Source organism: Stenella coeruleoalba (genome assembly GCF_951394435.1).
Source record: "Stenella coeruleoalba genome assembly, chromosome: 19".
NCBI classification, from domain to species: Eukaryota; Metazoa; Chordata; class Mammalia; order Artiodactyla; family Delphinidae; genus Stenella; species Stenella coeruleoalba.
Genome location: NC_137165.1, coordinates 60,180,495 through 60,196,432, shown reverse-complemented (window position 1 = coordinate 60,196,432; position 15,938 = coordinate 60,180,495). Strand labels below are relative to the sequence as shown.

At 43.9% G+C, this 15,938-nt stretch overlaps 1 protein-coding gene across 22 annotated transcripts in view; it reads left to right on the top strand.

The window, feature by feature from the left end:
• The first annotated feature begins 2,050 nt into the window (after window positions 1-2,050).
• CEP112 (centrosomal protein 112) overlaps window positions 2,051-15,938 on the top strand; it is a 418,997-nt gene continuing 405,109 nt past the window's right edge. For 12 of the 22 annotated variants that reach the window (XM_079905662.1, XM_079905687.1, XM_079905685.1 and 9 more), the window contains exons 1-4: window positions 2,051-2,146; window positions 8,179-8,292; window positions 11,376-11,566; window positions 13,509-13,684. In XM_079905662.1, coding sequence (XP_079761788.1) covers window positions 8,187-8,292; window positions 11,376-11,566; window positions 13,509-13,684 — 473 coding nt within the window. In that variant the 5' untranslated portion in view covers window positions 2,051-2,146; window positions 8,179-8,186. Of the gene's footprint in view, window positions 2,160-2,232; window positions 2,622-5,257; window positions 5,319-8,175; window positions 8,293-11,375; window positions 11,567-13,508; window positions 13,685-14,755; window positions 14,808-15,938 lie in introns of those variants that run through there. The other 10 variants (XM_079905686.1, XM_079905681.1, XM_079905672.1 and 7 more) reach the window with 10 other exon arrangements.

Sequence of the window (15,938 nt, the reverse complement as noted above, 5' to 3'; positions counted from 1 at the left end):
AATCTTCACCTTAAAAGATTGGGAATCACTCTGTTACAAGCAAAGGAGGAGAGCTGGAAGTCAACCCATGGCTAGTACTTTACGTGGAACCACCTGTCCATTCAATGTTTGTGTACTGTTACTGAACCATATCTGCTCACTGTCACCTAGGGTGAGTTACTTTCTAGAAGTTTCCTTGGTTGTCATGGAAGGAGATTTCCAATGGACATCGTGACACAAAAGCTTGAATCCAAAGGTCAACACAGCTCAGGTTCCAGTTGGCATCCCAGCTACATATGTATTACATAAATAACTATAAAAATCCTATGTACATATCTTAATTTTTTAAATATATATATGTGTGTGTGTATATATATTTATATATATATATACACACATAGTGACAATCTCCTAGTTCTTGAAAATGTAAAAGGAGATTTTCTCTTCTTACTTTCACCTAAATATAGAAATTATTTTAAGAAACTTACCTTAATTTTTTTAACCTTTTAAGTCATGTATTTTTTTTTTCTGCTGCAATTTTTTCTTAGATGAACTTGACTTTGTTGCATTTCCCCCCTCAATCCCCTTTTTTCTTCTTCTACTTTTCTGCTAGTCTTCATTTAGACATCAATTGTCAAATTCATTTCATGTTCTTCCAGCAGCATGGTTTTGAACCTCTTCATTGGGTAGTCAAATTCCTGCAATTGCATGTGTGGGTATTGCATCCCAGATTCTCTGTGCAAATGACTGAATAACCCATTATTCTTTAGCTATAAACATGTTCAACTATGCTTTTGAGAAACTAAACATTCCTAAAAGTATTTCATACCTCTTCTTTTCCTTAGCTTTAATAATTTGTCACTGAAATCATGAAAAACCGTTGGTTCCATTGGGAGGGTTTGAAAAAGCACCTTGGAAAGAATATGCCTTCCCTCTGGAAGCTTGAAAGTAACTAGTTACAAATGAATGAATCTTCTATTTTCTTTATGGAAAATTGAAAAGATGCTTCAAGCTGTGTTTATGTTAGATTTGGCATCACACTGCGTGTATTGCAGATACTGCAGAAGGAATCCTGTGTGAAATTACATGAAAAACAGTGGTAAACTGAATTTCATTTAAGTGAGTGTTTTCACAATTTAAATTTTGTTTCTGTTCGGTATTTTTAAAAATATATATAGTTCAGAGCCTTTCCAGAAATGTAACAGAAGACCAGAGAAAACCACAACATAGCAATGGAGACCGCCCCGAGGTGGATGAGACTTCCTGGGAGCAGCAAAAATACATTTTGCTCTTGATCTTGTTATTCTATCCAGAATTGGTAAACACAAAGCCTTTTCATATTATTTCAGCATCTTCGGAATTTGGGGTAAGTTTTTTCAGATCTTGGATAGTTATGAATGCAAAAAAAAAAAAAAAAAGTAGTGTTCATTTTCTCCTTTAATTCAACGGTATTCACCTCTGGGTTGTGAGATACCAGGCAGTAAGTTCTCAGTTCTTTAGATTCTTTCAATGTCGTTTGTCCACCCTCTGAATATCCTACTGCAACCCCGTGTTCTCTGCTCTTTACCCGTTCTTTCTCTACCGCCCCTAAAGTGTTCACGAGCTACTTGTCCGAGCGGGATGCCTGAAGGCAGCAGCGTCCAGTGCGTGGCCTGGTCATCCCGGGAGTCTCTGCTTGGGATTGGTCTAGGGGCCGCCACGCTGGAAAGCGAGCCGGAAGCTGCGCTGAGGGCCGGGACGTCGCCATGACAACGCCGCCCAGCGCAGGGGGGGCGGGGAAACGCGAGCGCGGACGTGCCTGCTCCCGACCTGCTAGGCAGGGGCAGCAGAGACCCGTAGCGTCGCCAGCGCAACGGCGCCGCGCGGCCTGGGGGGCGGAGAAACGCTAGTGCGGAAGTCCCCGTCCCCGGCCTGCTGGGCGGGGCAGCCGAGGCCCGGAGCGTCGCCATGGCAACGGCGCCGCGCGCGGCCGCCGGAGGCTCGGGGAAGGGGGCGGGGCCTGCGAGCTGGGCACCTCCTCCCGTCCCACCGCCCAGCCGGCTCCTCCCACCCCCCGGGCCTGCTGCGAGGCTGCGACCTCTGCGCCCGCACGGATTTGAAACCTTTTTGTGGCGGCGGCGGCGGTGGCGACGGCGGCGACGGCGGCGGCCGCTCGGAAAGCTTGCACGTAGGGGCGCCAGGTTCTCGTTTTTCCGATTTCCCCTCCGGGGTCCCCACACGCGGGTTCTCGGGTGGAATTTTGCGCGGGGAGCGGTCGCCCCGTGGGCGGGCCCGGGCCTCTCTGCAGGCCTGTGGGGCGGGCGCCGCGGGGGCTTCTGGGCGCGGGCGGCCGCTGCTTCGCGGGCGGACTGGAGTCCGGGCCGCGCAGGGCGGGGAGGTTCTGGGAAAGTTGAGGCGGGTCAGCATGTCCGGGTCTGGGCACCTGACGGGGTCGCGCCCGGGTCCCAGGCCGGCGGGAACACTTCCCCCCGCAGCCGGACGGCGTCCTGGGCCCTCGGGGTGAGGGGTGGCCCCCGGGAGGCCCGGCCCGCCGCCGGCCCGCTGGCCACGACCCAGTGTCCCGGGTCCGAGTGTCCGAGGGACGAGGGACGTCCATGCGAGCGGCCTGTGTGTTGAGGGTCGTGCGGCCTTCCTGTTTACAGGTGCGTGGACACGGGGTAGAAAAGGCCGGTGCGGGGGCACGAGCCGCCCCGCAGGCCTCAGGCTGCGGCCCAGCCGCCCCCCAGCCGTCACTGGCCCCCCCAGGCCTCGGCGTGCTCCCCCGTCTCCAGGGTTATGCCAGGGCGCGGTCAGTGTCCGGTAACTGTCCAAACACCCAAAAGGGCGAGCCGGGTGAAACAGGCACCTGTAAACCGGCTGCATGTACCGGAGGACGGTTTTCAAGTTTTGTGTAATGATCCGCCATCTATTTAAAGTATGGTTTGATTGAACAAAATTGACTTCATGCAACTTTGAGGAGTGTGTTTATTCGGGGCCTGATGTATGTGAGGTGTGTTCCTTGTTGAGCGGTGTGGCTCCTTTTCCGCAGGACCTTTAATGTTGGTGGCCCGCTTATGCTCTGCTGACCCCTATGACAGCGAAGCACCTTGAGAAGGTCTTAGCCCGTTTTGTAGCTGTCCACATAGACACAGGTTTAAAAAAAGACAGTGCTGGTGAGTTAAATAAAAGACGTGAGCCAGCTACACTGTAGCTATAAGCAAGGCTCACCCAGTTTACCTCCTTTTTTGCGTTTGCACTAATTTATGGGACTGGCGGGCACGCTCTAAGTATTTTAAACCTAAGTCAAAGATACAGCTTTCCTTATTTTTTAATCTAATAATTTAAATCTGCAATTCTAATAAATCGTAATAAAAGTTTTTGATTAGCTGGCACTAAGTAGATATAACCTACTTATAAGATGTAATTTCTGTAGCAAGAATTCCTTGAAAGTTTGGAACGATAACTTAATTTTTTTTTCATTTTGTTGGAGAATAAATAAGGGATAGGAAAAGCTGAGTTTTAGCTTTTACCAAGTATCACACTGATTCTTTATAGTGCTTTTAAAAAAAATGTGTACTCCAGTATTGCATGTTATTATAGCAATTATGATCGTCTTTCTACTTTTCTCCAACTTCTTTACTAGTTGGAGATATTGCTGATTCATATTTAAATGGCCAAGAGGTCAGATATGATGGATCTGAGAGCTAACGGTTTCAGAATTTTAGTTTGAGCTTTATGTTTAATTTCACGACTTTGGGTCTTTTTACTGAGTTTTCATTTCTCTAAACATTAACATCGCCTGCGTGTGTCAAAGATTTGTTGAGAGTTAGTGATTATTAGGAATCTTTTTGTCTAGCTACGGGTGCTCTCAGGCATATGTTAGAGTACGTGGGCAGGATGAACTGTTTAAGCCTGGAAATACACTTCCAGGTCAAAGCTGTGCTTAAAATTCTGGGTTTATGAGTTTCCATTTGTTTGTTCATCCACTTGCTTTTCAGCTTTATGATCTAACATCCAGCAGTGGTATCATAGCCTTCTGTTACCAGGTACATAACTGATGGAGTTATGTATGAATGCAGCTAGTTATTGTAGGAATGCAAAACAAAACCACGCAACCAAATAATGCCAAGCCAACTAACCAATCAGAAAATGCGCTTAAATAAAATTTATCTTAACCAAGTCTTGAATTTGAAATATGTTTCTTCTACTGTAATGCAGAAGGTACAACGACCGGTTTTGGTAAATAGAATTAAGGGCAATAGTATTTCTATTCTAGGGGACCTATTTGGTACTCAGAACAGAATTAGAAAACAAAACAAAACACAGGCATACCTTGTTTTATTGCGCTTTGCTTTATACGCTTTTGCGTTTTTTACAAATTGAAGGTTTGTGGCAGCCCTGCCTTGAGCAAGTGTACCAGTGCCATTTTCCAACAGTGTTTGCTCATTTTGTGTCTCTGGGTTACATTTTGGTAATTCTCGCAATATTTCAAACCCTCCACCCCCGAAAAGGTTACAAATTGCTGAAGGCTCAGATGATGGATAGCTTTTTTTTTAGTAATAAAGTAATTTTTAATTAAGGTAAGTATGTACATTTTTTTACCATAATGCTATTGAACACTTAATAGACTATAGTATAGCGTAAACATACCTTTTATGTGCACTGGGAAAGCACAGTGTTCATGTGACTTGCTTTATTGCGATGTTTGCTTCATTGCTGTGGTCTGGAACTGAACCTGCAATATTTCTGAGGTTTGCCTGTATTAGGCATGTAAAAGTAAGACATTAATCCCTTTAGTTATTAGCTTTTATTTACCAGTCGATTGATTCTTCAGCTTCTATTATGTGCCGTGTAATGTGCTAGGTACCTACTAAGATGTGTCAGTCACGGTCTTTGCCTTTCAGGAGCAGCTCACAGATGGTGGCAGACCTGTAAATAGTACACAGATGTGTAAAAAAGAGGTAACAGCGTGATGAATGCCGTGGCACAGATGTGAGCAGTACACACTAAGATGGAGAGATGAGTCTGGGATGTGTGGGGCAAGCTCTACTCTGAAGTGATGTTTGAGTTGCATTTCTTGATGACTCCATGCAGTGGGACAGCCTGTGTGATCCTGTAAGGGCTTGGAGTGTTTGCAGAATGGCAGGGAGTTCACCGGTGGGACATGGTCATCTGTGCGCGTGTGTGCGTGTGCGCGCGTGTGTAGGGAGCTCAGAAGGCAAAGGCCCTGGCAGGCCGGCCTAACTTTGGGTTTGGATCCTGTCCCGTGGCAGTGGGCGGTGGAGACAGGAAGTGATGTGCGGAGCTTTGTACTTGGGACATCTCTGGTGCCAGTGAGGACTGAAGCAGGGAGAGTTAGGGTGAGTCGGCGGTGGGGAGGGCTTGCTCTGAGAGAGCGGCGGTGAGAATAGGCACACAGGCAGGTTCTGAGACCTTTCTGAGCGTTTGTTGCTGTGTTGGCTCACGGCGCTTAGCGAATGGGGACGGCGGAGGGGAAGGAGTCAGTGTGAAACAGCGAGGAGGCCCCTGACGGTGATGGAGGTCTCGGCGGCAGGGAGGACGGTCAGCGCTTCCGACGCGGGGGCGGGGGCGAGCACGTGAGGATGTGCTCCCGAGGAGGCGAGTTGGGCGGTGGAGGGAAGAGCATGCCGTTTTCCTCCCAGGAAGAGGTGAGCTTCCCACGTGGAGAGTCAGCGGAGCTGCAACGGCTTAGGGGCTTGGAGAGGGCTGGTAAAAGTTTCAGGGCTGCCTTGCGGACGGCGAAATGGGAGAAAACGGAGGATTCCGGTGGGACCTCAGGGCGGTGCCCGTTTTCTCCAGCAGACCCTCAGCTGAGGAGCGAAGGACGGTGTCGAGCGGTCGCTGTCGCTGTCGTGCGGAGTAGGGAGGAAAAGAGGCCGATCGGCCGGAGGGCATTTTGGTGGGCGGCAGCGATGCAGGGGGAGCGCTGGGTCCGGCCCGCTGGCGGGGGCCTCATAAGAGGGGCGTTGCGGGCGGGCTTGCGAGAGCCGTGGCTGGGAGCGGTAGCGTGGACGTCAGAGACTGCTTCCCTTCCCGGCACGGCTGCCTGCCGGCGCGGGGGGAAGATCCCCGGCAGGGCTCGTCGGGCCCCGAGGGAGCCGCCGGCCCACCGCCGCGAGCTGCGAGGGACGGCCGGCGGCCGGACGCGGAGGGGCCGGGTCCAGGGCCGTCCGCGCAGGGGCTGCTGGTGTTGAGGTGGGCGCCCTGCTGAACGTTAGGGGCCCGCTGAGCAGAGGGAGGGCGTCTGTGGAGCAGGGCCGCCGCCGAGGCACACCGGAGCCTTTCCCCAAACGTGTGGTTTGTAAACCGGCCAAATGACAAATTGGGGACCGTGCATAGCGTAGAGATGGTGCGCATCCTTACCAAGGCATTTCGAACCTGAGAGGAACATGTGGACTCTTGGGTATATTTTTAACGTAAGAAATTTTGTCAGAAGCTCTGTGTCTGAGTTTGGGGGTCCACTCCCTTCATTTTCAGTGGTTTTCTTCCTGATTAGGAAGAAGTACGAGGACCAGTATTTTACGTTTTTTGATGGAGGTTAAACCTTTTACATTACGTACGGTTAAAATCGCTTTCTTGGTGTTGCAGTGTGATGAATTTTTACACAGACTCAGAATGGGTTTTTATGACCTCGGGCGCAGAAGGCGCGGGACAGTCGCAGCGCCCCGTGTGCTCTCCTTGCGCCCCAGTGCTACCCCAGTGCGCCACCGAGCTGTTCTGTGTGCCTGTAGCTTTTGCCTTTTCGGGGATGCCGTACGAGTGGGTGTCGTCGTACAGCACGCGGCCCTCCGGGAACGGCGCCTTGCGCGTCGCGTCCTCGCGCATGGACGCTCATCCGTGTGGCGGGGCCAGTGGGCGCTTCCGTCCTCTCTCTGCCCGAGCGCTGTTTCGTTGTGTGGCAAGGCCACGGCGGTTTATCCATTTCCCGGGGGAGGGACACGTGGGTGTTTCCAGGGTTTGGTGGCTATAGAAGAAGAAAGCTGCTAGAAACATTACATCCGGGTTTCTGTGCGAATAGAGATTTTGCTTCTCCTGAATAGATGCCCAAGAGGGGGATTTCTGGCTCCTCCGCTACGGGTATGTTTAACGGGGTGGGCGATGGCTAACCTGTCTTCCTGAGTGGCTGCACCGCTCTGTGCTCCTCCCAGCAATGCGTGAGAAGGCCTCTCGCGCTGAGCCCTCAGCAGCTTTGGTGGTGTTTGCCTTTTTAATTTTAGCTGGCCTAATAGGCAGGTAGTGATATCTCATTGTGGTTTTCATTTGCATTTCTCTGATGATTAATGAGGTTAAGCATCTTTTTCACGCGCTTACTTCTCAACTGTACATCTTCTTTGGTAAAGGAACTAATTTTTTTTTGCTGATTACTTTTATTGGGTTGTTTGTTTTCTTATGGTTTAGTTTTAAAAGTTCTTTATGTATTCTTGATATAGGTCCTTTCTGAGGTAAATGATGTGCAGTATTTTCTCCCAGGCTGTAGCTTATCTTTTCAACTCCTGGAAAGAGTTCTTTGCAGAACAGAAATTTTTCATTTTGATACAGTCCAATATATCAATTTTTTCTTTTACAGGTAGTGCTTTTAGTGATATATCGAAGAAATCCTTGACTAACACCAAGTCATGAAGATTTTCGTCTATGTTTTCTTCTAAGAGTTTTATAGTTTTACATTTTACACTTAGGTCTGTTATTTATTTGGAGTTAATTTTTCATACAGAGTGAGGTTATTTGTTTAAATTTATTTATGCATATGGATCCCCAATTGTTACAGCATCGTTTGTTGTAAAAACTATCATTCCTCCATGAATTGTACGTTTGTCGAGTGTCAGTTGTCCATATTTGTGTTGGTCAATTTCTGGACTCTCTAGTTTGTTCCATTGGTCTATGTGTCTTATCCTTTCACCAATACCATATTGTCTTGACTACTGTACTTTTATAGTGCATCTTAAATCAGGTAATGTGAGTGTTCCAAACTTGTTCTTCTTTTTCAGGATTGTTTCTGCTATTCTAATTCCTTTAACTTTCCACGAAAATTTTAGAATCAGCTTGTGTATATCTACAAAGAATACTGCTGGGATTTTGATTGGAATTGCATTAAATCTATAGATCAATTTGGGGGTATTTACTGCTACCTTTGATCTCTTTCATGAGTTCTGTAGTTTTCAGCATACAGATCTTAATATTTTAATTTTAAATCTTTTACAGGCTGAATTATGGAAGTGGGAAGCGAAGAAGAAAAATGGGAGAAGCTGGATGCGGAATTTGATCACTTTGTGGTAGATATGAAGCCCTTTGTTCTAAAATTACCCCATAGGTCAGGTAAGATTATGTTTGCAAATTACGTTCTTAAAATTAATTTTTTTCTTTGTATTATTTAGTCAAACCCATGAACTTTCAAAATGAAAAGTGGATTCATTTAATAACAGTTTTCATCTTAAGCTCATAAAGGATTGTTTACCTTGAGCTGTTGGAGGGTAAACAGAAATTTAGTCATGGTGAACTACTGAACTGTGGAAAGGTATTATTACTGTGAGACCACTTCTCACAGGTCATGAGCTTAAATTGCATGGGTCTTTAAAGTTGGCTGTAACTGTTTTTTCCTGCGTCTTTTTCCTCCTACCATGAAGATGGTTCTTCTTTCAGGAGCCTGCTGTCCACCTGTCTCTGACCCTTTTGTTTGTCAAAGCAGAAAAGAATCTGTTAGTCTCACATGCTCATTGGTTGACTGACTAAAGTCAAGTGTGAGTGCGTTTTTGTTGGCATCTTGTCTGCAATTCCTAACCTTTTCTCCTCTGTGAGTCTTTGTCTCAAGTAAAAAAGGTTTATCAGAGAGCAGTTGAAGAGTTTGAGGGGCAGGGAAGACCCTCTGAGTCATAGTAGGCGTAAGGCTGGCCGTAAAGGTAAATCTGATTTGGGAGCTTTCGCGAGGAGGGTTCGGAGTGGGACCAGGAGACGGGCTTTTACCCCCGTGTTGTCCAAGTCCCCTGTTTCTGTGAGGTGTCTGAGTCAACTTCATATTCAACATGAGGAGCCGACTCAACGTTAGATCTTTATTCCAGGGAGCTGCACTGGGAAGAGGGAGTGCAGTGTATGAGTTACGCGTTCTGTGGTCACCCATCGTACCAGGCAGGGCCTGCAGCCTGTCCGAGTCCAGGGTGGCTTGGCATGGTCTTCCCTTCACGCCTCTTCCTCTGCCTTCTTCTCTTGCCTTGTTGGATGGTAACCTCTTCTTTCTTCTTCTGCTTTTCTTAAAATGAATATTTCCTGTCCCGTGGCTCATTCACGATTAGTTGAATTAGTATTTAATGATATTTCTATGCTGTGTCCTCTTCTGATACTCAGTGCCTTTTTTTCCTTCTTGTCTTAGATCTGCTGATTAGCATAAGTGTATATTAAAATCTCTCATTATAAATGTACTTCAGACTATCCTCATATTTCATCTTTTTTTTTAAAGATGCAGTATCACTTTTTAAAAATTAATTTATTTATTTTTGGCTGCATTGGGTCTTTGTTGCTGCACATGGGCTTTCTCTAGTTGGGGCGAGTGGGAGCTACTCTTCCTTGTGGCGCGTGGGCTTCTTGGGGTGACTTCTCATTGCAGTGGCTTCTCTTGTGGAGCACGGGTGCTAGGTGCGCGGGCTTCAGTAGTTGTGACTCGCGCGCTCTAGAGCGCAGGCTCAGTAGTTGTGGGGCACGGGCTTAGTTGCTCCACGGCATGTGGGATCTTCCCGGACCAGGGCTCGAACCCATGACCCCTGCATTGGCAGGCAGATTCTTAACCACTGCGCCACCAGGGAAGTCCCTCATCTTCTTTTAAAAAGGGATTTGGGGTACATAGAATTGGATTAATTGTGATCTTTGGTTCATGACTCATTGTCAGTATGTATTGGTACATCCCTGACCCTCTTTTATGTAATTAATTCATAATGAATGCTCAGACACTCACATCCCAGTCAGGAACCTGAACATTCATAATAACTTAAATTTCATTATAGTTAAATTCTACTTTTGATAATGGTTTTCGCCATTATTTTAAATAGAGGAATTAATTTTTTTCGCTAGCTGGATTGTTGTCCTAAGTTGTATTCACCGACTATTATATGGATCTCAGTTTGCTGCAGGGCGTATAAACATATAGTTTGAAAAACTGTTTGCTTAAGTTTATCCGCTTTAGTTTGTATTTTCTTTTTGCACAAAGTACACCTGATATTTCAAGAAGTTTGTTTTGTGATTATATAATTTTCAAAGCTAAAAATACAAAAGTTATTTAGAGACTACCTTTCATACATGTAGTGATAAATCCAGTATGAGCAAAGTGGTAAATCTGCCCCAGGGATTTTTGTAGGTAAAACAATAAATGAATATGACCTTTAGAAACTAAGACATTGAAGCAGATTTATGATTTGTGTTAGATATATAATCCTCAAATTGAGTTAGACTGATAAAAGATTAATGTCAAAATGGTTTTCCTGAGACCTAAAAACAATTCTGTGTCGTGGTAAGATAAGATAATCAATAGGTCATTATATGTGGATTAAACTGTGCTACATTTTTAAGGTAGCTTTTAAAGGGATAATTATTTTTCAAAATTACATGTAAATATGTAACCCTCAATTGTTTTTAGAGAGGTTAAAAGAAATTCCTAAATAAATCATCCACAAATCCCTGAAGATTACCAGTTTAATAAATAAAACATTTGAGATTCAATTTTAGATTAGGTTTAAAATGCTAAATAAGATTGCATTCTCTCTCTCTTGGTTTGTGTAATGAGAATTACAGAAAGATTTTTCAACACAACGGAAATTATTTTAGAGATGGTTTTACAGCAACCTTTTTTTTTTTTAAACATCTTTATTGGGGTATAATTGCTTTACAATGGTGTGTTAGTTTCTGCTTTATAACAAAGTGAATCAGTTATACATATACATATGTTCCCATATCTCTTCCCTCTTGTGTCTCCCTCCCTCCCACCCTCCCTACCCCACCCCTCCAGGCGGTCACAAAGCACCGAGCTGATCTCCCTGTGCTATGCGAACAGCAACATTTTTGTCTCAGATTTATTTGGTAGCAATCCTGAGATCTTATTACTAGTTTAAAGTTAAACTCTAGACCAGGGTGGGTTGGCAAACTGTAGCCCCTGGGCCACATCCAGGCTGCTGCCTTTTTTATAAAGTTTTATTAGAAAACAGCCATAACCATTTGGTGACGTGTGGTGTGAATGGTGTGTGGCTGCTTTCATGCTACAGCGGCAGAGTTGGGTAGATATCATATGGCTGCAAAACCTAAAATATTCGCTGTCGGCCAATCCCTGCTGCAGACTAGAGCAGATGTTTTATGGGTCTTTAATGTAATGTTTTATTTTTTGAAAACTCAAGTCTCTAACAGCTCCTGTGTATTTCTAGAGCGGCAGAGGTGTGCACTTTGGATTAGAAAACTGTGTGAGCCTTCAGGAACAGGAGCAGGGGTCACAGGCAGGAGGAATCGGAATCTGTACGCAAAGCTCTTACTACACATGCTCAGGCGAGGGGCTCTCGAGGGCCCTTTCACTCACCACCCTGAGCCAGGGACGCTGAAAACTTTACCTTCATACATGGTAGGTGTCTTTGACCAAAAGATGCATTCGTTTGTTTCTCTAAAAGTGTCAATTTATCATCCCATTTGGGAATGGTCATATTACTAAGCTACAAGTCCTAGAAAATATGTTAGCTAAAACTATTTTTTTGCTCCCTGATTCAGTTTTTTTCCACCTTGAATGGAAATCAGATATTGAGCTCTAATGGAACCATACTTAATTGATTTAGTCATCCTCCAGTATTCTACAATATTTCTAAAAACATTAAAATGAATTTTTAAATATTGGGCCTTAATTTTCCACTAATTTTCACTGGATTATGTAATAATTTATGGATGTCAGTAAATTCTAGTTTATTAAGCTCTTCTGTATGTATTATTTAATGTAACGAGAGGTTGGATTGAATTACTTTTTTTTAAAGTTTTTTAGAAAAATTTATTATTTATTTATTTATTTTTGGCTGCGTTGGGTCTTCGTTGCTGCGCGTGGGCTTTCTCTAGTTGCAGCGAGCGGGGGCTACTCTTCGTTACGGTGTGCAGGCTTCTCATTGTGGTGGCTTCTTTTGTTGCAGAGCACGGGCTCTAGGTGCACGGGCTTCAGTAGCTGTGGCACGCGGGCTCAGTAGTTGTGGCTTGCGGGCTCTAGAGCGCAGACTCAGTAGTTGTGGTGCATGGGCTTAGTTTCTCTGCTGCATGTGGGATCTTCCCAGACCATCGTGTCCCCTGAATTGGCAGGCGGATTCTTGTTTTGTTTTTTTTATTATCTTTTGGCTGTGTTGGGTCTTTGTTGCTGCACGTGGGCTTTCTCTCGTTGCGGCGAGTGGGGGCTTCTCTTTGTTGCGGTGCGTGGGCTTCTCATTGCGGTGGCTTCTCTTCTTGCAGAGCACGGGCTCTAGGCACCCGGGCTTCAGTAGTTGTGGCGCGTGGGTTCAGTAGTTGTGTCTTGTGGGCTCTAGAGCACAGGCTCAGTAGTTGTGGTGCACGGGCTTAGTTGCTTCGCGGCATGTGGGATCTTCCTGGACCAGGGCTTGAACCCGTGTCCCCTGTATTGGCAGGCGGATTCTTAACCACTGCGCCACCAGGGAAGTCCCAGCCCATCTATTCTTTTTTTTTTTTTTTTTTTTCCTTTTGCTGTACGCAGGCCTCTCACTGTTGTGGCCTCTCTTGCTGCGGAGCACAGGCTCCGGACGCGCAGGCTCAGCAGCCATGGCTCACGGGCCCAGCCGCTCCGCGGCATGTGGGATCCTCCCACACCAGGACACGAACCCGTGTCCCCTGCATTGGCAGGCGGACTCTCAACCACTGCGCCACCAGGGAAGCCCCCATCTATTCTTAATGACCGAAGGTAGAACATTTTCTGAAACACATGCAGATGTTGAAATATGAGTGTATTGTATCATGCTTTCCCTTTCACACTCATTTTATGGAATTGTAGGAAAGGGCTTTATTTTACTAATGTTAGTAATGTAAAGGCCTAGAGACCTGTCTTGGATTTTTCATCTAGCTTGTGGGATACTGCAGGATGACCAGAAACTTTTATTTCTGGTTTTTATTGATTTTGGTTTCTGCCTACTGGGTGTGTGTGTGTGTGTGTGTGTGTGCGCGTGCAGAGTAGTTAATGATCACAGAAAGAAATAGGAGAGCACATGATTTAAAAAGAACTTTTCACTTATCTTTTCATACAGCTAATATTCCTTTTGTAATATAAATCATTATTATCAGATGTATCTGTCATGTAATTTTATCATTTATCAGATTTCTTATACAGCACAACATAACTAAAATGTAAATAAGTTATCCATTTTATGTATTTTAATATTTCATTGAATGATACATTTTTATATATTTTTATGTAATTGAATTTGAGTATTTGAAAGGTTGTCACTAAACTTGATGGAAATCTTAACTGATTATCTCATATAGTACATTTTGAAAGAATAATTTTTCTAATTTTTAAAAATCAGTCCATCTATTTTGATGAACCAAATCCAGCACAAGCCAAAGGATTGTCCAGCCCAGAAGGATTACCAGACTGGGTGATGGGCGAGCTGGGGAACGGTGAGCACAGACTCAGCGAGTCACGGACGCTCTCTTCTGGAGAAGATTGCTCTTTGGTACAGTCGCCGACCCACGTCCAGAGGTACGCCATGAACTTGGGGTTTCAAGTGTGTTTCATTATTTAGCCCATCTTTGGAACTGGTTAGTACATTCCATTTTTCCATGTTTTTTTTATGGTAAGCAGTTGGTTTACTTTATATTTTTGCTATGAAGTTGAGGGCTATGAAGGAATGTTGTATAGTTAAAATAACAGTTTTGCTTTTCCATTTGTTGTATATTCAAGATTATAGTATGTTTTTAGCTGCTTTTTGGATATATGTTAAATATTTCTATCTAGTCCACTGCTTGGAAAGTGGTGCCTGAAAATCTTTAAATGACACAGTTCTCTGTTTCCCTTTATGACAAGCGTGAATTCAGGACATTTCACTGACTTCAACCAAATATAAATCCTCCATATCCTCCTGAAGCTTATGCTTGAACCTCTGTCCTTCCCCCTCATTGAACAGTGTTCGTTTTGATTTAATAAAACAATGAATGCAAACATAAACCCTATTAAACTGTGCTTTCTTACTAGAGTACTAAGCTTAAATAGGATTTTTAGTACAAATAAACGTGAACTTCTAAGTTTGTTAAGTACACAATAAAACAGTTGTTGTAGTATGACTTTTGGCCTTTAGGACGGGTAGATTTAAATTGGACTTCTATCAGATTCTGAGTTTTACCTTTGGCATGTTCCCTGAAATGTTAAAGTATTGGACAGTGTCAATTCATACATTACTCCTCACCATTCTCTTGGTAATTTTAATTTTTGGAATTTGAATAGGTTATGGATATGTAATCTTTCTTTTCTGCTATAATTTTTTTTGGTTTATTCCTTAAAAGATACAGAAATCTTATTAGTAATTTGAAGTGTCTTCGTAGTTGATATAGTCTGGTTATGTTTTTCAGACCTCAGGTATTATGGTGGAAAAGAACAGGTGAACAGAAAGCAAGAGATCCAGTCCATATGAAATTTTTTTATTAGAAAGGGGAAACAAATTAATATGGAACAGGAAGAGGTGATATAATTAAGGACATGTTTCGGAAGAGTGAAAAGGAATGAATAGATGAGTCCAAAGCAGGTGGTGTTAAATACTAATTTTTGCCTTCCTAGGAGATTCAGAAGCAGAAGAGGTGTGACTGGAATTTTTGTTAGCTGTGTAGCGGTAAGTTGGGGTGTAAGGAGATTGTGGTCTCGTTACAGAGACTGAGGCAGGGACAGTGTTCTTCCTGTCTGCACGGTATTTCCAGTGCCTGGCCCTGGGTGGGCACCTGTGACCAACGGTATGAGTCTTAGTTTTTGGTGAGTGCCTACCTGAGTCAGTGAATGGGCTGTTAGGCACTGCCACACGTTGAATTTATTCTGGACACAGCCTCTTTGAGGCAGGCATATTGTGGCAGAGAGAATGGCTCACAAGGATTTGCAAAAAGTACTGTTAGAAAAAGTTGAGGGAAGGATAAATTTTAGAAGAAGTTAAGGGATGTGTGGTTATAGGCTACAGAGATGCCCTGTTTGTGTCCTAACCTTTTTATATTTTTAACAGTGCAATTAGTAAAGGCAATGAAGGAACTGGAAAAGGCAAGTCTCTTTCTAGTCAAGTGTTAGAATTTCACTAAGGCCAAGGCCAAGTAGGGCTGCAAAAACAAAACTTCTCAGGGGTATCTTTACTTACATGCTTCTCTTAACTTAACTTGATCTATTTAAAAATTTTAATTTGCATGTACATTAATTAACAGATATTTGTAATTTTATGTACATGAAGGCACTTAAAAGTAAAACTAACATTTACTTCATCTAAAGGCAATACAATTGATTTAAGACCAGATACAAAATGTGTGAGATCAGATCAGTAGTGGTGGTGGAATCTATTGATGGTCTGTCTTCATATTTTTTTCTGAAGTTGTTCCTTTGCTCTGAGTGGTCATACTGTGCTGCTGAAAAAGTTAGAATCTGCTCGTGTTGACCTAATACATCTCCTCCGTTCTGCAAGGAATTGTTTAAAAAGTTTAAGAGGCTTATAATATTTGACACATGTATGTTTTTGTAGTGAATAATTCATTGTTACTTAGAACTGAAGTTTAATGCTGCCTCATAAATGTTACAACCACTTCAACTTGTCCTTTGAACATCCTCTTTAATCTTAAAAGATCTTCCCCCTTAGTGTTTCTGTTTTGATCACTTTATAAAATCCTGCTTTACTTAGACCTTTTTGTATGTGAAGTATTTCTCATGGCATTTTAGATTATGCTGTTTGTGTCCTAGCCTTTTTATATTATTAAAGATGCAGAGTCCTTCT